The sequence below is a fragment of the Neoarius graeffei genome, chromosome 28 (genome assembly GCF_027579695.1).
Source record: "Neoarius graeffei isolate fNeoGra1 chromosome 28, fNeoGra1.pri, whole genome shotgun sequence".
In the NCBI taxonomy this organism is placed as follows: domain Eukaryota; kingdom Metazoa; phylum Chordata; class Actinopteri; order Siluriformes; family Ariidae; genus Neoarius; species Neoarius graeffei.
The window spans coordinates 45,268,967-45,290,060 of NC_083596.1; the positions used below are offsets into that span (position 1 = coordinate 45,268,967).

The 21,094-nt window shown below is 40.4% G+C and overlaps 2 protein-coding genes across 7 annotated transcripts in view; both read right to left on the bottom strand.

Annotated features, from left to right (window-relative positions):
• Positions 1 to 4,291, bottom strand: part of LOC132875727 (uncharacterized) — a 45,966-nt gene extending 41,675 nt beyond the window's left edge. Inside the window, exon 1 of the mRNA XM_060912737.1 lies at positions 3,763 to 4,291. The gene's annotated coding sequence lies outside the window, so the exon portion shown is untranslated. The remainder of the gene's footprint in view (positions 1 to 3,762) is intronic.
• A 365-nt stretch (positions 4,292 to 4,656) lies between these two features.
• LOC132875717 (uncharacterized) overlaps positions 4,657 to 21,094 on the bottom strand; it is a 32,210-nt gene continuing 15,772 nt past the window's right edge. For all 6 annotated transcript variants that reach the window (XM_060912705.1, XM_060912706.1, XM_060912704.1 and 3 more), the window contains 7 exons: positions 20,851 to 21,044; positions 19,565 to 19,592; positions 19,409 to 19,455; positions 12,320 to 12,347; positions 12,163 to 12,209; positions 8,855 to 8,918; positions 4,657 to 5,738 (listed from right to left, as the gene is read on the bottom strand). In XM_060912705.1, the coding sequence (XP_060768688.1) occupies positions 4,840 to 5,738; positions 8,855 to 8,918; positions 12,163 to 12,209; positions 12,320 to 12,347; positions 19,409 to 19,455; positions 19,565 to 19,592; positions 20,851 to 21,044 (1,307 nt within the window). In that variant the 3' untranslated portion in view covers positions 4,657 to 4,839. The remainder of the gene's footprint in view (positions 5,739 to 8,854; positions 8,919 to 12,162; positions 12,210 to 12,319; positions 12,348 to 19,408; positions 19,456 to 19,564; positions 19,593 to 20,850; positions 21,045 to 21,094) is intronic.

Sequence of the window (21,094 nt, forward strand, 5' to 3'; positions counted from 1 at the left end):
GAACAGCTAAAACTCAAACTGTGCTTGATAATATATTTAGAATATATACTACAAATGTGTATCTAAGATATTTGGTATACTCTATAAGGTGCCATAATGTTTCATGAAAAGTGATCAAAATTTTGTCATCAAAGTCATAAAATAGAAGCTTTTTCCATAACTTTGAGCTCCTCGTGCCACCATTACACTTTTGAATTTTGTCAAAATATTTCACCCAGTGTGTTTTCTTACCAAAAGGAACATAAAAACAAAAATGCATCATGATCGGAGGAACTTTTCATTTTAAGGGGGCAACTGATGCACACGCCTGCTGTTTGATGCAGTTCTCTAATCCGCCAATCCCTTGACAGCAGCACATTGCATCAAACCATGCAGATAGAAATCAAGAGCTTCAGTTAATGTTCACAATGTTCAAACATCAGAATGGGAAAAATTGTGATCTCAAAGTGTGACTTTCACTGTGGCATGGGTGTTGGTTTGAGACAGATGGACTGGTTTGAATATTTCAGAAACTGCTGATCTCCTGGGGTTTTCACACACAACAGTTTCTAAAGTTTACGCAAAATGGTACAAAAAACACTGAGTGAGCGACAGTTCTGTGGGTGGAAACAAGCACCTTGTTGATAAGAGAGGGCAGAGGAAATGGAATGGCCAGATTGGTTTGAGCTGCTAGGAAGGATATACTAACTCATATAATCACTCTTTACAACCACGGTAAGCAGAAAAGTATCTCAGCATGGAACAGCAGAAGACCACATTGGGTTCCACTCCTGCAGCCAAGAACAGGAATCTGAGAGTCAAGAACAAGTTCCTATTAAAGTGGCCAGTTGGTGTACATCGTTCAAGTCTGTGAAATACTGTAGTTGTTACGACAGAAATGACAATTATAGAAAAAATATAATCAACAATCATCCAAGCTGCCCAGTCAGAACTGAAGAATCATCAGTGCTGTAGTATAACGTGCATTAGCCACTTATTGTTGTAAGTTTGTGTGGTTTCCAGAATGAGAAGTTAAATTGTTGGCTTTCTCTCCCATAGTGTTTGCTTGGTCATTAAACTGATGAAGTGACATTAAAGAAAGATGAAGTTATACATTTGGAGCATGAGGCTTTCACCATAATTCAGGTCATAACTGCAAATTTACTGGAACATACCAGAGTAAATATTTACAAACAGCTTTCCACAACTTCTGTTTATTTCAACTTATGCAAGAGCCAATCAATATCATACTGTATCACTTGGGTTAGAGCGAGGAAAGTAGGAGATAAATTAGTACACCACTGGACTGGGAGACAGTTTGGAAAAATGGAACTTGTGTGTATATAGATATGCAAGATTTTACAACACAATAGACAAATGAAGGTGCGTGTGTGTGTTCATTCATGCAATCTAACAAGTAGGACAGTGACTCATCTTCATCTTTTATCTTCTGTTTGTACTTTGAGGTGTCACAGGGAGTTGGAGACACCGGTCAAGGGCATGGTGGGCAGCTTCTGTAGCAGACAGGTCATAGGTTCTGAGGGTTTCCCTCACGCCATCAATTCAGCATTTGCAAGGCCGCCCTCAAGCTCAGGTCTCTGAGCTCCTTTTGTTGTAGGCTCTAAAAGCATGATGATGGATTCACATCCTACTGAGACGGCCAAACCATTTGATACGTTGTTGTTGAACGTGATCATGGATTGATCTTGTGCCCACTATTCTCCTTATTTCTTCATTCCTTATTCTATCATGTCTGGTCTTATTGGCTGCTTTGTTTAGACATCTCTGAAAGTGTGTGAGAGTGTGTGACTAATCACAATTGGAAAATCAGGTAGGGCATTCAGGGCTGAGCTGGTAGCATTCTCTACTTTAATAGTCTAATACTTTGATTAGTCATTCTCTACTACATATAACACTGCATTCTATTTGTAGATTATTTAGCATTACACAGGACAAATATTTAACTGGGAAAGGGAAAAGTGTACTGAAATCTTGGGCTACTGTAAAGAGGATTTAGAAGCTTATTTATGCATCAGAAAGGATATAAAATGCCTCCTACTTGAATTCCTCAAGCTGTCTGTCCTCCTCCTCAAGCTGTCTGTCCTTCCCCTCAAGCTGTCTTTGCATTTCCTCAAGCTTTCTGTCCTTCTCCTCAAGCTGTCTTTGCATTTCCTCAAGCTTTCTGTCCTTCTCCTCAAGCTGTCTTTGCATTTCCTCAAGCTTTCTGTCCTTCTCCTCAAGCTGTCTTTGCATTTCCTCAAGCTTTCTGTCCTTCTCCTCAAGCTGACTGTCCTTCTCCTCAAGCTTTCTGTCCTTCTCAAGCTGACTGTCCTTCTCCTCAAGCTTTCTGTCCTTCTCCTTAGGGTATTAGGCAGAAAAAGAAATTTACCAGTCAAAAATAATATTTTATATAATCCTGATAAGCGCCGCAGGTGCGAAGACGAGCGCCGCAGGCGCGAAGTCCCTCTAGGGGGGCATGCCCCCCCAGAAAATTTTTGAAATTTAGACTTCATTTCCTGCATTCTAGGACATTTTCAGGGTGAAATGGCGTGTAATTTTTGATCAGAAATATTGCATATTTTTACTTTGTATTTTTTTCAGTTTCACTCCTGAATGTATCAGATGTATGTATGGTGTTTGATTTGGTAACAAAAGTGAAAAGAAAATAAACAACAATGAATTGTATATAATCTTTTGATCTAGTTACAGTATTTAATAAAAAAAAAAACCCAACAGTATTCTATTTTACCATACCCCAATGAATCCCCCTTGTTAATCAATGTATCACACATACCTTTTCTGTCTTTTTGTGGAAAAACGAATCAGTTTTTGTCACATTCAATTTGGGGCGTTTGTTGGGATTCATCTTGATCCAGAAGAGTGAGTCAGCAAAAAAAAAAATGCGGTTCTCCCCAGGGGCGTCACTAGACCCAAGACCATACTGGGGCACAAAAGGGGCACAGGAAATGTATGCGAGCGCGCGAGCTAAAAATTTTGCACTATATTTATATTTATATTTTTTATATAATATATATTACATTTTATGTAATATATATTATATTTTATGTAATATTTATATATTGATATTTATATTTAGAAACGGCCTGCTTAAAACTAGTCACTAGAGCTGTAAAACTCAAAATGATTACGAGGACACTGAATCCAGGCTACATAGGCTAGTGTACTAGTTGAACAGTGATCAGCTTGTGGTTCATCACCCACATGTTGCCTAGTTACCTTGTTCATTCTTCCTTTCTGCTTTATTCCTGCTCCTAGCAAATAGCTTTCTGATATCCATCTAGAAGAGGAAGTTTGCAAAATTGAAACCATACTAATAAACACCTGCCAGTAGCCTACACAAGTAGGGTGGAGGCTTGCTCAGAATGGCAGTCCAAAACGCCTCTCCAAGCGCTAGGCCTACTGTGTGTGTGTGTGTGCGCGCGCGCGCGTGTGTGTGTGCGCAGAGCGCGTGCATGTGCAATTGAAATTCGGTTCAATAATTCAATTACAATACTCAACTGGACGTAGCCTCCAAAACAACAGTTGTGTGTCATTACGTTAGGTGGCTATCTTCACACAGTCCATCACAAAACTATCAACGCGATCTGGCAACACGCAAACTGAGGGCTCGCGGCTTGCCACGTTGCAGACGACGGAATGAATGCAAACTTTTCAATATCCCTTCGTTTCAAACAAAAAATCAAGACAACACGAAAACAATGTCCCAACACATATTAATTCTACAGCGTTACAAAAATGACAGTGGAATTACTGTCTACTAACCTGTAAACAGTTGAAAAACACGGAGAGATGGTTTCCCCTGCTCTGAATTTCATTGCATCTGAGGGCTGCTGGAGTCTGCGGTCCCCATAGCAACCAAGATGTTACTCATGTCACGCGCACACTTTTTTCACATTGCTTAGTGTGCGCGAGGCCAGCCAAAACTACCAATGTAAAAGCATTGTAGATGGTCTTCTTCGCGCATCGGTTAGCCTACCCCACGTTATGAATTAATTAAATTGCAGCTATTCCCAAGTTTAAAATTCAGAGCGTTTCGTCACTGGATTTTTTTTACTGGGGCACTACAGATCTATACTGGGGCACGTGCCCCAGTAAAATACCCCTGGCGACGCCGATGGTTCTCCCGCCAAGAAAGAGGAAACTACAACGCAGGGTGTTTGGCAATTTTCGACCAATCAGAATTCGCGATTTATTCAGTCCGCATGTTACAAGATTCAGTGCGGGCCAAAATGGCGGAAACGATGAAATATTCTGATTTTTCATTTCAAGTTTTCAGTATTTTTCGTATTAAACTGTGTTTCTTACGATTTGTAAATGATGGCGGAACCACACACGGACTGGCCATCGGGAGTAGCGGGAGTTTTCCCAGTGGGCCGGTGGTTCAGTGTGGGCCAGCGGAGAAAAAAAAAAAAAAAAAAACAGTTGCGCGCTGGCCTTTAATATGATAAGCAATGTTAACAGTTTCTTTAACAAACTGTTAACATTGCTTATCATATTAAAGGCCAGCGCGCAACTGTAATAAGCAATGTTAACAGTTTGTTAAAGAAACTGTTAACATTGCTTATCATATTAAAGGCCAGCGCGCAACTGTTTTTTTTTTTTTTCTCCGCCGGCCCACGCTGAACCACCAGCCCACCGGGAAAACTCCCGCTACTCCCGATGGCCAGTCCGTGTGTGGGCGGAACATAACTGGATTTATCGGATGACATGTGGGAGTATTCATGTGCGAAAATTTTCGGCATTATCGTCCGTTTCAGTATCCGTCTGTGTGTATACTTGCCCGTTGAAATCGGCAATCGCCCGTCAAATTTACGGGTGGACGGGTCTCTGCCTAATACCTTACTTCTCCTCAAGCTGACTGTCCTTCTCCTCAAGCTGACTGTCCTTCTCCTCAAGGTGACTGTCCTTTTCCTCAAGCTGTCTTTTCATTTTCCTCTGTCTGTCCTTTTGTTCAATCTCTTCTTGCATACGAGAACTCAAAACACTTCTCCAGAGTTCATGCAAGGAAGTCTTCATGTTGTTTCTCTCTGCCTCCATATTTAACTTCTCTTCTTTCATGTTTGTCATCACTTCAGTTGCTGGATCATCAAGGTTCTCTAGCATCTCACTCATCTTAATCTTTCTCATCCAAACTAGAGTCTTCAGATAAATCTCATTGCTGTAGAATTTCTCGCTACTTCCATCCACCATTTTCTTTATCTTCTCAAGCAGCTCGAAGACCTGAGAACCATCTCCACTATCCTGAATGTTAAGAAAGTGAAACCTTTTCCCATATTTCTCTACAAATCTCTGGTCTCCTGATTGGATTGATTTCTCACTCTTCTGACTTTCATCAGTAATAGTGAAAAGTATCATGGTGTGTCTGAAACAGGGCTCTCCAAAAATCTCTTCCATCACATTCAATTCCTCTTTGATATCAACTACTTTTTCTTCTGAATGTTTTACAGGTATGACCAGGAGGAAGGCATGAGGTCCTGGCTGAGACAGTTGGACACAGTGTTCCACATCTTCTCTTAGTTTCTTCCAAGACAGTCGAGAAAAGAACCAGTCAGGAGTGTCGACTACAGTCACCTTCCTCCCAGCCACCTCCCCCTGTGCGCTCTCACTGTGCTGGGTGGATTGAGATGCAGCTGTAGATGCAGCAGCCTGGCTGCTCTCCTGTTTGCCCAGGATGGTGTTTTTTGCTGAATTTTTCCCAGAGTCCTTTTTCCCCAACACCACCAACCTGACTTCAGAAACTGGAAAATACAGAATTTTTTTATGTATAATTTGAAATGAAAAGGCGTGTTTGGGGGGGGGAGTAAATACATGTTATCTGTGGTGCTAGCAGTAGGATTATGAAATCACATCGTGATCAGTTTTTCTGCTGTGTGTTCTATTTTCTCAGTGTTCTATCTTTTCTTGTGGAAAAACATTAAAATAGTGACCAGACAACCAACTGTGCTGATGTCTCACATTAACACTAATCTGTATTCAAATACAGTATTAATCCTATAATACTAATAACACAAACTTATTTATTAATTTATTTATTCCTTTTTTTAAGCATATTACACTGCCCTGCATCATTTTTGCTGACTCAAAGGTGAAGGGCGTTTTACACTAATTTTTGGGTGCTGATTTCAGGAAAAATGTCAGTTTCTAGCACGTCACATTTAGTGACAAAATGTGTTATCTGTGTGACTGATTTAAAGGCATTTTTAGTGAGCGAGGTGAGAGTTACAATAAAGAAAGATCTATGAGAAAGTCTTAACCTGTCATAGTTTAGCCAAGCCTTGTGGATATAAGGGTAAGGTTAGGGTTAACCCTAACCCTGATTATAACCATCTACTGAAGCTCAAGACCTGCAGAGACACTGTCCCAGTGCAACCCACTCACGGAAGTCTAAGAAGAGGAAATTCACCCCATATTTGTTTAAAGATTAGTTTAGATTGGATTAGAGAAAAACTTATAGATAAATTAAATTAGGTATTTACATATACAAATATAAAAAAGAATAAGATGTGGGGAAGAGGGGAAAAAAAGTCCAGCAGAAGAGGTATTGCACTGTTAGTCATTGTTGTGAGGGTGCTGTAATATTTAATGAAATATATGTATAGGACTTGTATCAGATTTCTGTTTCATATTGCATATATTTTTTAGGTAATATCCCTTTTAACTATTTACTATGCTATTATACCTAAGTTCTGCCTTATGTTAATCAATATTTAATTTTCTATATGAACATTTAAAAATATATTATTTTATAAGGGAATATCTGTAATTTTCTGTATATTATAGAAAGTTGACATTTAAAAATACAGCAGATATATTAAATATGCCTTTATCTTAAAAACTTGAGGTCCAGGAAATTTTTGGACAGTATTTTTGAAATCAGCACCTTCACATTTGGTTATAGAGCTAGTTTTAAATCAAACAGCATCTCTAAAAATAAAATTAATTTCACCGACATTAATAATTACTCGAATTACAACCCTGATTCCAAAAAAGTTGGGACAAAGTACAAATTGTAAATAAAAATGGAATGCAATAATTTACAAATCTCAAAAACTGATATTGTATTTACAATAGAACATAGACAACATATCAAATGTTGAAAGTGAGACATTTTGAAATTTCATGCCAGATGTTGGCTCATTTGAAATTTCATGACAGCAACATATCTCAAAAAAGTTGGGACAGGGGCAATAAGAGGCTGGAAAAGTTAAAGGTACAAAAAAGGAACAGCTGGAGGACCAAATTGCAACTCATTAGGTCAATTGGCAATAGGTCATTAACATGACTGGGTATAAAAAGAGCATCTTGGAGTGGCAGCGGCTCTCAGAAGTAAAGATGGGAAGAGGATCACCAATCCCCCTAATTCTGCGCCGACAAATAGTGGAGCAATATCAGAAAGGGGTTTGACAGTGTAAAATTGCAAAGAGTTTGAACATATCATCTATAGTGCATAATATCATCTAAAGATTCAGAGAATCTGGAAGAATCTCTGTGCATAAGAGTCAAGGCAGGAAAACCATACTGGGTGCCAGTTATCTTTGGGCCCTTAGACGGCACTGCATCACATACAGGCATGCTTCTGTATTGGAAATCACAAAACAGGCTCAGGAATATTTCCAGAGAACATTATCTGTGAACACAATTCACCGTGCCATACGCTGTTGCCAGCTAAAACTCTATAGTTCAAAGAAGAAGCCGTATCTAAACACAATCCAGAAGCGCAGACATCTTCTCTGGGCCAAGGCTCATTTAAAATGGACTGTGGCAAAGTGGAAAACTGTTCTGTGGTCAGACGAATCAAAATTTGAAGTTCTTTATGGAAATCAGGGACGCCATGTCATTCGGACTAAAGAGGAGAAGGATGACCCAAGTTGTTATCGGCGCTCAGTTCAGAAGCCTGCATCTCTGATGGTATGGGGTTGCATTAGTGCGTGTGGCATGGGCAGCTTACACATCTGGAAAGACACCATCAATGCTGAAAGGTATATCCAGGTTCTAGAGCAACATATGCTCCCATCCAGACGACGTCTCTTTCAGGCAAGACCTTGCATTTTCCAACATGACAATGCCAAACCACATACTGCATCAATTACAGCATCATGGCTGCATAGAAGAAGGGTCCGGGTACTGAACTGGCCAGCCTGCAGTCCAGATCTTTCACCCATAGAAAACATTTGGCGCATCATAAAACAGAAGATACGACAAAAAAGGCCTAAGATAGTTGAGCATCTAGAATCCTACATTAGACAAGAATGGGTTAACATTCCTATCCCTAAACTTGAGCAACTTGTCTCCTCAGTCCCCAGACGTTTACATACTGTTGTAAATAGAAAAGCGGATGTCTCACAGTGGTAAACATGGCCTTGTCCCAACTTTTTTGAGATGTGTTGTTGTAATGAAATTTAAAATCACCTAATTTTTCTATTTAAATTATGCATTTTCTCAGTTTAAACATTTGATATGTCATCCATGTTCTATTCTGAATAAAATATGGAATTTTGAAACTTCCACATCATTGCATTCCATTTTTATTTACAATTTGTACTTTGTCCCAACTTTTTTGGAATCGGGGTTGTAAATCAGCACAGATTTAACAGATTTATGGCCTAATTTATGATCATTATTTATGAATATGATCTGACAATTAACACTTAAGACCAAAGTTGACAGCATTCAAAGGCCAAACTTTTGTTACGTTATTAAGTTTTGGATTAAATCGGTTTCATTCACCTGACCACTTAAACAGTCTGTGTGTAATAATCATAATAATAATGACACGTCAAAACCATCAGAACACACTTTTTAAATCACTGTTAACCAACTGCTGACTTAAAGTTCAGACATACTGAATACATACAGTCATTCTCATTCGTCTTCAGAGCCTGCATCTTTTCTGTCTTGTCTTCTTGCTGATTTGTGACCTACAAAAAAATACAAGACACATTTTTTAATCAAAAGTATAAAGTAAAATGTAATGCACACGTCTCTGGAACAAATCAGATTCTTAAGCTTGTACTGTGATTATCATTAACAATATCTATCAACTGCAAAATTTTACACTGTTGCTAAAATGACTGGGTCATGCTTATCCATCACTCATAAGTGTGCATGCTTTCAGAATGATCGTTAGTATCATTAGTTTTCTGCCCTTTAGCTCCAACACTGCGTCAAGAATGATGACCAACAAAACAGAGCTTTTAAGTTTTTATTTTCCTTTGGTATTAAAATGATTATATTACTAAACTACATATGATAACTATTAATTCAGAAAGTGTGGCTTCACATGGAAAATAATGAACAGTAAAAAGAAGTACTAAAATCATGTTTTGCGGCTTTTATGAATTCATTCTTATTTAAAAGAGAATAATGCAATAATTTGCTCCCCACATGCTACAAATCCATAAAACAGATTCTTAGACAGATTATTTTAGTTGTTTTGTAGATAGTTTTTCCAATATATTTTATTATTACAATATTAAAGTCAGAGTGTTACCGTAGTGCATCCAGCAGGAAAAGGCGAAGTCGGCAACCAACTTGAAACCATTGGAATAGTTAAATAATAACAAATTAATAGCAATAACAGCACATTTTTAGGGCGGCACGGTGGTGTAGTGGTTAGCGCTGTCGCCTCACAGCAAGAAGGTCCGGGTTCGAGCCCCGTGGCCGGCGAGGGCCTTTCTGTGCGGAGCTTGCATGTTCTCCCCGTGTCTGCGTGGGTTTCCTCCGGGTGCTCCGGTTTCCCCCCACAGTCCAAAGACATGCAGGTTAGGTTAACTGGTGACTCTAAATTGACCGTAGGTGTGAATGGTTGTCTGTGTCTATGTGTCAGCCCTGTGATGACCTGGCGACTTGTCCAGGGTGTACCCCGCCTTTCGCCCGTAGTCAGCTGGGATAGGCTCCAGCTTGCCTGCGACCCTGTAGAACAGGATAAAGCGGCTAGAGATAATGAGATGAGATGAGCACATTTTTATTGTGATCCCTTATAAATGTGCAGAAACTATAATCATTTAAAATAGATACATTAAATGGCAACCAAGAAATCCTTGACTCCTAAAAGAAGTAAACATATCAATAACAAGCATTTTCACTTTTTCAGAACACTCAATTCTTTTATCATACTGTCATTTTAATACATTTGAAGCTGAACAGAATATACTGTACAGGTGTTCAGCGTACAGGATTTAAACTGCCTGTACTTGTTTCTCGCTCACACTCGACCACTCGCAAAACTGGATATTTTTGCATCCCAATTTGTAAATGATTGCATACTTTCTTAAAACTGATTACACTCAGGTTCAAAACCAGATGGACAGCTATACTGAACTACAACCAAATGCCTAATAGTTAAAATAGTTGTGAAAACAAAGAGAAATTTTTATTTTATTAACATAATCTAGGTGGTGCTGTGATTAGCGCTGTCGCCTCACAGCAAGAAGGTTCTGGGTTCGAACCTGACGGCTGACTATGGCCTCCTGTCCCTGCATGGGTTCCTCCGGTTTCCTCCCACAGTCCAAAAACATGTGGATTCAGTCTACTGGCTACTCTAAATTGCCCATATGTGTGAATGTGAGTTTGAATGGTTGTTTGTCTCTGTGATAGACTGGAGACCTGCTCAAGGTGAACCCTGCCTCTTGGATAAGTGGTATAGATGATGGATGTCAACATAACCTACCTAGTCAGAGATTAGGCACTTAAATGTGTCCAATAATATATTAGCTATTATTCTATCTACAGTCACTGGATATGAGCAATGGCATGTTCTGATTGGCTACTCTACTACTAGGCTATCAGCTCATATACCGTGAGTAGAGAAAAACAAAATGGCAGCAAATGTTGCTGAACCAACTGAGGATGAAATAAAAGCTCTACTCAAAAACAAAACCCAAAAAAATACAAAAAGCAACAAAATATGGAATGAAAGTATTTGATGATGGTAAGAACAAATCTTTTTTAATTTTTCAAGAATTATTATTATAATCACGGTTTTCACAAATTGCTACTGTCATTTCACCAGTTTGTTTACATTCTTCATCTTGAAGCATTAAAATTTCTTTAAATTTTTTTAGACTGGTTCAAAAGCTCAAAGAAGTTTGAAAATTACAGAACTGAAATGTCCAAGGAAGAATTAAATAATAGGGGATTAAATAATCCCCTGTACCAAGTGTCACAAAAATACCAAGAATACACAACATTGTAGACTTGTGCCTTATTTGTGCATGTGTGCTATGGTCATGGAAGCAGATCACCAGTAAAACAACCTACCAAGTTCAAACACTTACCAGAAGCACGTTCATATTCAGGTATCTTCTGATTGGCCTGACTTTCCCCGGGGTCACGTGGGTGTTGACATCATAATCATTTTTAATGAATGTTCTATAATAATGCATCATTATATATATATATGTGTTTTTAAATTAAAACACATTCTGCTTCAATCAATATACTACATGGCCAAAAATATGCAGATACCTGACCACACCCATATGTGGTTCCTCGCCAAACTGTTGTGGAAAGCACACAATTGCACAGATTATTTGTTCTGTTTGTTCTTTGTCTATTTCAGCATGACAGTGTCCCTGTGCACAAAGCAATCTCCATGAAGACATGGTTTGCAAAGTTTGGAGTAGAAGACCTCAAGTGGCCTGCACAGCCCTGACCTCAACCTCACTAAACACCTTTGGGATGAACTGGAACACTGACTGCACCCCAGGCCTCCTCACCCAACATCAGTGCCTGACCTCACTAATGCTCTTCTAGCTGAATCCCACAAATCCCACACTCCAAAACCTAGTGGAAAGCCTTCCTAGAACAGTGGAGGTTACCATAATGGCAAATGGTGACTAAATTGGGAACGGAATGGGGTATTGGAGTAAAAAAATAAACAAATAAAACCCACAGCTATACTTTGAAATAAAAAACATAAAATCTCACAGAAACAAATAATTTTGCCTTAAACAAATCTATGACATAAGTATACTGGAGCACGTATTTTGATTGCTAATTGACTGAGTTCACTGACTTCTGTTCTACAGTACTTTTCTGGGAAAAAAAAAAGACCAACAAACAACTGTCAACACAGATTCAGAGAGAGGAGGACAGGAGACAAAGTAATGAATTGTAACAATGTTTTGTTATTCTAAGTAACCTGTGTGTTTTCATACTCACCTGGGAGGAAGGTCCTTGCTCATTCCTACTGTCACTTCTGGATAATCCTAAAAAGCAAAATCAAGTCTATTAACTGTTTTCCAGTCATCATAACCTTAATTTTTGAAAAAAAAATTATAGTTAATATTATATATACATATTGATATATAAATGTTACCTTTCAAGAACATTAATCCTTTTTGCTTCTAATAAAACAAAACAAGTTAAAACTGATATATCCATTGAAATATTCAGTGAACAACACAGATACAGGAATTACTAGAATCCTGAAGTTCAGATTTGATTTGAACATGTTCATACAATGCGAGCTCATCAGTCAAGCACAGTGGACGTGGTGTCATGGCTTGGGCTTGCATGGCTATTTCTGAAATGGGCTCAGTTATCTATTAATGATGTAACTCATGATGGTGGTCTACAGAAATATTTTGTCTGCCAATTTATTTGATTTAGAAATGCATCCAATCTAATTGGGAGGAACTTCATCATGCAGCAAGTCAGAGACCCAAAACACACTGCCAACACAACAAAGGACTTCATCAGGGGGAAAGTGGAAGGTTGAAAATGCATATCCTGGACCAATTTCATTTTTTTTTTTTTTATATGAAAGTATGTCCCTTTACACACTCATCCAGAAGGGTAATTTTACACAAGGCCATCTGTCTACAGCAGAAACAAAATAAAATAACAAAACGCGTCTGGAAAAATCCCAAGGGAGTCTGGAGCCAGATTCGTGACGGCACCTGCGGAACTGCCAGCAGGCTCCGAGAGCTTGCACGGTTTCAGTGCACAGCCTGTGTAAACCAAGTTTAGCAGCTAGCGATTTTGCATTGAAATATGGAATTGTCACCTTCAGCTTCAGCTTCTAAACCCATGGATTCATGTATCAATGATCATCTATCTATTGTTACATAAATCATATTTTTTCTAATTACTATTATGTATTTATATATTTCTTCATTTAGAAGAGTACTGACTACTGTAGGAGAAAGATTTCATAAGCTACACACATGGAATCGGCTAAGCAGGGTTGTAGATACATTTAATGTGTTTGACAGGTCCCATGATCTCAAGCCCTGACACGCAGATTCCTTGATACATGTGAAGTAAAATGTAAAGAAAATGTGACCTTGGGTGCTGTGTGAGACGACTGCCTCTCCAGTAGCTCTGTAGTTTTTAGCTCTTTAAACCTCTTTTTTTCCACCTTTTTACTTTTCTGCTCTTCTTACGAAGACATAGTGTGCTTTTCTTCATATCCCATGCATATTTTTAACTTTAACACGTAACCAGGAGCCAGTTTTCTCGCTTATTCGAGAGAGGAGCTGCTGGCCCTGAAAACAATGGGACGAGCCAGGATACGACACCCCATCCCGGCCAAGCTGAGGAGGAAACTCAGGGGCTGCAATGCCGGGGCTAAGCTAAAGGCTAGGCTAGCGGACAACCGGCAGCGCTACAAACCATCCATTCCCTCCGGTACCATGGGGAATGTGAACTCGCTGCCGAATGAGGTTGATGAGCTATCCGCGCTGAACAACCAGCGGATTTACCGGGAGAGCAGATTATAAATTTTACGGAGACATGGCTAACACACCTTGTACCGGATGCTAGCGTGGACCTGCGGGGATTCACTGCTGTGAGAGCTGACAGAGACACTAAAGCATGCGGGAAAGGCAAAGATGGGGGACTCATCATTAACGTGAACAACCGCTGGTGTAACCCGGGACATTTCTCTGTAAAGACAGTCTTATGTTGCCCAGACTTGGAGCTGCTAGCATCACCATCTGTGTTTACGTCACTTCGAGGGCAGACACAGTCGCTGCATGTGAGGGGATTCACTCTGTCACAGCAAGGCTGCAGACAAAGCACCCTGAGGCATTTATCATCATTTCTGGGGACTTTAAACACGCTACTTTATACTCTACTTTGGCTGCTTTTTACCAGGCTGTGGACTGTAGGTTTTTAATTTCCCTGAGGGAACCCTCCCAAAGGGATCACTAAAGTTCTACCTAATCTAATCCAAGTAAGTGTATTATCGCCCAGCGCTTTCATGTTGTTTACCTTTGTGTGTGTCAATAAATAACATTATCCATGTACCACACAAACACAGGAATGCCTAATTTAGAGTACAGTCTCTCTTATTTCCTACCCTGGGAACAGTCAACTTGTGAATCGCCGATCTTGTTTTTTTTCTTGGCTCTGCTTTGGTCCTCAGCTTCCAGGAGCCTCGCACGAAGCGCTCCCATTTCTCTCTCATTGTCCGGTCTTTTGGGAAACGATGAGTGCTAATCCCATCAAGATTGGTGTTGCTACACCCTCCTACGATACATCTGTTAACCATTTTAATAATTACGTGATAACGTTGAAGAAATTTGCAGAAAACCACCAGGTCGTTTTCTCATAAACAAACCAGCGCTGACGTAGGATTCAGAAGGAGGCGTCCCGCACGTGACGTCACGAAAATCAATGTTTGCCGGGAAATCCAAATGCCAAGTTTTTTCAGAGGCGGACGAATTCGCCTCAAATGGATTGATTTCAACTGAATTTTTCTGGTATTGCGCAAGGTAAAAAAATTGCACAAAATGCAAAATGTGACAGATATTTGACCAAAGTTTAATATAAAATAGGAGAATTACATTGATCTTGCTCCTGAATTTACCCGTGATATGCACTTTAAAGAGGCTTAAAGCTCTTCCCGCTCCCCCCACTGGGCAGGTCAGACCACAACCTGATTTACCTCTCCCTCTGCTATGTGCCTCTGGTGAAGAGACTGCCCACCACATCAAAGATAGTGAGGAGATGGACAGATGAGGCCAGTGAGACACTGCAGGGATGCTTCGAGGTGACAGACTGGCAGACACTGTATGAGCCCCACGGAGACGACATTGATGGGCTCACAGAGTGCATCACGGGATACATCAACTTCTGTGTGGACACCATTGTCCCAGCTAGGACTGTCAGCTGTTACCCCAACAACAAGCCATGGGTAACGAAGGACATCAAAGCCCTCTTAAATGAGAAGAAGAGGGCTTTCAGAGCGGGCAACAAGGAGGAGGTACGAGAAGTACAGCATGAACTGAGAGCAATGATCAGGGAGGCCAAGGAAAAGTACAGGAGGAAATTGGAGTGGAAACTCCAACAGAACAACATGAGAGAGGTGTGGAGTGGAATAAAGACCATCACTGGTTACAAGCCAACCAACAGTGAAGAAGTGGATGGCAATGTGGAAAGGGCGAATGAGCTGAACCTTTACTTCAACAGATTTGATGGCGTGGCCCCAACCCACCACCACCACTCTTCTGCGGGATGGCTACAACCACACACTTCACATTCTCTCCCCTCCCCTGCCTCTTCTTGCCCAACCTCATCCCCATTTCATGACCTCGCTCACACCTCCTCAACAGACCCCCTGGCTGAGCACCCCCCCCCCAAGAATCACCTTCATCCCTCCCCCACACCGATCATCAGCGAGGAGCAAGTGAGAAGACAGCTGAAGAGACTCCATGCAGGAAAATCAGCAGGCCCGGATGGTGTTAGCCCCAGGGTCCTGAAGACCTGTGCCCTCCAGCTAAGTGGAGTACTTCAGCATGTCTTCAACATGAGCCTGGGTCTTCAGAGGGTCCCCGTGCTGTGGAAGACATAATGCCTCGTCCCTGTACCGAACAAGCCACGTCCCAGTGACCTCAAAGACTACAGGCCCATGGCATTGATGTCACACATCATGAAGACCCTTGAGAGACTCATCCTGGAGCAGATCTGGCTGGCTTTGCTGGGTGAGAAGTTGACAGCGATGCAGGTGGATGTCCCCCTGGTGTCCTGGTTTGTGAATTGTTTGACTGGCAGACCACAGTACATGCGCTTGCAGTGCTGTGTGTCAGACAGATGATCAGCAACACTGGGGCTCCGCAAGAGACTGTCCTTTCTCCTTTTCTTTTCACTCTCTACACCACTGATTTCAATGACTGCATGGAGACCTGCCACCTCCAGAAATTTTCTGATGACTCTGCAGTGGTTGGACATATTACTGGTGGTGATGACAGCGAGTACAGGACAGTGGTGGACAACTTTGTCATGTGGAGCAGGAAGAACCACCTACAGCTCAACATGACGAAGACGAAAGAACTGGTGGTCGATCTGAAGAGAATCAGGGCTCCAGTGAACCCTGTTAACATCCAAGGGGTCAGTGTGGATGTGGTGAAGGAATATAAGTACCTGGGGGTGTACTTGGATAATAAAGTGGACTGGTCCAAAAACATGGACACGGTATACAAAAAGGGCCAGAGCCGTCTCTATTTTCTGAGACGGCTGAGGTCCTTCAACATCTACCAAACGATGCTGTGGATGTTCTATGAGTCTGTGGTGGCCAGTGCCATCCTGTACGCTGTCGTCTGCTGGGGCAGCGGCTTGAAGGTGAAGGACACTAACAGACTCAATAAGATCATCAGGAAAGCTGGCCATGTTGAAGGCATGGAACTGGACTCTCTGACAGTGGTGTTGGAGAAAAGGCCACTGTCCAAAATAAAAATGATCTTAGACTGTCCTTCCCACCCTCTACATGAGGAGCTGATCGGCCACAGGAGCACGTTCAGTAAACGGCTGATTCTTTCACGCTGTACAACTGAGAGATGCGGGAAATCATTCCTACCTGCTGCAGTCGAGCTGTACAATGCCACTGTATAACTGTGGTACACTGTCTTACCATGTATACTGTATCCTTAATTCAGGTGCAATATATGTATACAGGAATCATTGTATATACAACCCCGATTCCAAAAAAGTTGGGACAAAGTACAAATTGTAAATAAAAACAGAATGCAATAATTTACAAATCTCAAAAACTGATATTGTATTCACAATAGAACATAGACAACATATCAAATGTCGAAAGGGAGACATTTTGAAATTTCATGCCAAATATTGGCTCATTTGAAATTTCATGACAGCAACACATCTCAAAAAAGTTGGGACAGGGGCAATAAGTGGCTGGAAAAGTTAAAGGTACAAAAAAGAAACAGCTGGAGGACCAAATTGCAACTCATTAGGTCAATTGGCAATAGGTCATTAACATGACTGGGTATAAAAAGAGCATCTTGGATTGGCAGCAGCTCTCAGAAGTAAAGATGGGAAGATGATCACCAATCCCCTTAATTCTGCGCTGACAAATAGTGGAGCAATATCAGAAAGGAGTTCGACAGTGTAAAATTGCAAAGAGTTTGAACATATCATCATCTACAGTGCATAATATCATCAAAAGATTCAGAGAATCTGGAAGAATCTCTGTGTGTAAGGGTCAAGGCCGGAAAACCATAATGGGTGCCTGTGATCTTCGGGCCCTTAGACGGCACTGCATCACATACAGGCATGCTTCTGTATTGGAAATCACAAAATGGGCTCAGGAATATTTCCAGAGAACATTATCTGTGAACACAATTCACCGTGCCATCCGCCATTGCCAGCTAAAACTCTATAGTTCAAAGAAGAAGCCGTATCTAAACATGATCCAGAAGCGCAGACGTCTTCTCTGGGCCAAGGCTCATTTAAAATGGACTGTGGCAAAGTGGAAAACTGTTCTATGGTCAGACGAATCAAAATTTGAAGTTCTCTATGGAAATCAGGGACGCCGTGTCATTCGGACTAAAGAGGAGAAGGACGACCCGAGTTGTTATCAGCGCTTAGTTCAGACGCCTGCATCTCTGATGGTATGGGGTTGCATTAGTGCGTGTGGCATGGGCAGCTTACACATCTGGAAAGACACCATCAATGCTGAAAGGTATATCCAGGTTCTAGAGCAACATATGCTCCCATCCAGATGACGTCTCTTTCAGGGAAGACCTTGCATTTTCCAACATGACAATGCCAAACCACATACTGCATCAATTACAGCATCGTGGCTGCGTAGAAGAAGGGTCCGGGCACTGAACTGGCCAGCCTGCAGTCCAGATCTTTCACCCATAGAAAACATTTGGCGTATCATGAAACGGAAGATACGACAAAAAAGACCTAAGACAGTTGAGCAACTAGAATCCTACATTAGACAAGAATGGGTTAACATTCCTATCCCTAAACTTGAGCAACTTGTCTCCTCAGTCCCCAGACGTTTACAGACTGTTGTAAAGAGAAAAGGGGATGTCTCACAGTGGTAAACATGGCCTTGTCCCAACTTTTTTGAGATGTGTTGTTGTCATGAAATTTAAAATCACCTAATTTTTCTCTTTAAATGATACATTTTCTCAGTTTAAACATTTGATATGTCATCTATGTTCTATTCTGAATAAAATATGGAATTTTGAAACTTCCACATCATTGCATTCCGTTTTTATTTACAATTTGTACTTTGTCCCAACTTTTTTTGGAAACGGGGTTGTAAAATCACTTCATTTTGCTTTTACTTAAGTTATTGAACTTATTTAAACTTATTTTATTTTATTTATTCTTTTTTCAGATGATTTTATCTTCTATTTTTAGACATGTTTATTTCTTCTCTGATTCAGGAGCTTGGTAGCAAATTTGAATTTCCCTCTAGGGATTAATAAAGTAATGCTGATTCTTCATGGGAATTCAAAGATATAAAGACAGAGTAAAGATTCATTAAAATGCTTTGATGAAAAGAGAAATTAAATACCAGGGGTACTGTCTGCATTTTAATGAACTCAAAGACACCATCATTTTGACTGCACTGCAGTAATCCCTGGTCTTCATGGAACAGACAGTCGAAGGTGATTATATTCTTTGTGTTTACAGCTCTGCTGCTGTCTGGTGCAACATACTCAACCTCACTCAACACCTTTGGGATGAACTGGAACACTGACTGCACCCCAGGCCTCCTCACCCAACATCAGTGCCTGACCTCACTAATGCTCTTCTAGCTGAATGAGCACAAATCCCACACTCCAAAACCTAGTGGAAAGCCTTCCTAGAACAGTGGTGGTTACCATAATGGCACAGGGTGACTAAATCTGGAATGGAATGGGGTATCGGAGTACAAAAATCACAGATATACTTAGAAATAAAAACATAAAATCTCACAGAAACAAATGATTTTGCCTAAAAGGAATCTAGTAAATAAGCTGATTGGACCACGTATTTTGATTGCTAATTGACTGAGTTCACTAAAATCTGTTCTACAGTACTTTTCTGAAAGGAAAAAAAAGGAGCAAGAAACAACTGTCAACACAGAGGAGGACAGGAGAAAAAGTAATAAATTGTGATAGTGTTTTGTTATTCTTAGTAACCTGTATGTTTGCATACTCACCTGAGAGGAAGGTCCTTGTTCATTACCCCTGATTTTACGGCCCCATTCTAAAAAGCAAAATCAAGTCTCGTAACTGTTTTACATTCATCATAACCTTAATTTTTGAAAAATAATTCCAGTTAATATTATATATACATATAGATATATAAATGTTACCTTTGAAGTTGATGGCTGCTTTTTGCATCTAATAAAACAAAACAAGTTAAAACAGATATATCCATTGAAATATTCAGTGAACAACACAGATACAGGAATTACTAGAATCCTGAAGTTCAGATTTGATTTGAACATGTACATACAATGCGAGCTCATCAGTCAAGCACAGTGGACGTGGTGTCATGGCTTGGGCTTGCATGGCTATTTCTGAAATGGGCTCAGATATCTACTAATGATGTAACTCATGATAGAAGTCTACAGAAATATTTTTTCTGCCAATTTATTTGATTTAGAAATGCATCCAATCTAACTGGGAGGAACTTCATCATGCAGCAAGTCAGAGACCCAAAACACACTGCCAACACAACAAAGGACTTCATCAGGGGAAAAGTGGAAGGTTTAAGACTGGATAAAAAAATACTCAGACACTGGCTTTACTGATCCTCAGACTGATATTGAGACTGGTCAACACTTAACCCATCCTGCCATGGATGTATGCTTATGCAGCCAGAGAACCAACATCATCTGCAATATGTACCCAGTGAACACTGTTTAAATCACTTATGGGACACGTCCCTCTGCTCGGAACTCCTACTTCCTGTTTGGATTTGGACTATTGGACTTAAATCTCAATTCTGAGGCATCCCACCCCCATTCTGGCCAGGCCACAAATTGCAAACACCCAGGCTCGTCTGTAACTGTTAAACAGAGGAAAATCCCTAAGGCATACCTTGAAACTATACAAGAATATAAAGAAGCTGACTGCATGACAAAACTCTGATCAAATTCTGGAACTGACGCCATGCACAACAGTTCTGAAAGCACCACAATGTGACCGAGGCCTGAGCCCACATCTCCACACGCACGTTGTTGAATTCCTTCCTTTATCGTCTGCCTCACTTCCTGTGTTTACCCACACCCGTTTTATTCACCCTTTTTAAGCTCTGCGTTTTCCCTCCTTAGTTGCTGAGCAGTATGTTGTTGTATGGTTACTGTTATACCATTGCATTTGCACTGTGAGTAGTTTTTTGGTGATGTTAAGGTACGATCGTACATTATATACTATTATGATTATATATAAATGCTAATAAGATGTCACATTGCTTCATGAATAGTTCTAGGTGTAAATATCACTTCACTGTAAATCACTGTTTTTATATGCATTCATTTTTAGTACTGTGTCTTTTATTAAAGAATAAACATCACCCCTTATTCATGGGAATTCAAGGTATAAAGACACAGTAAAGATTCATTAAAATGCTTTGATTAAAAGATTAATTAAATACCGGTGGTTTTGTCTGCATTTTAATGTGTTTAAAGATGTCATCATTTTTCTTGCACTGCAGTAATCCCTGATCTTCATGGAAGAGACAGTCGAAGGTGATTATATTCTTTGTGTTTACAGCTCTGCTGCTGTCTGGTATGACATACTCTGGATCAAACGTACGATGGAGCACCACCAGAACAGCAGGTTTTGTGGCTTTGGGGAAAAACAAAAACATGCATTTTATACACACACACACACACTTG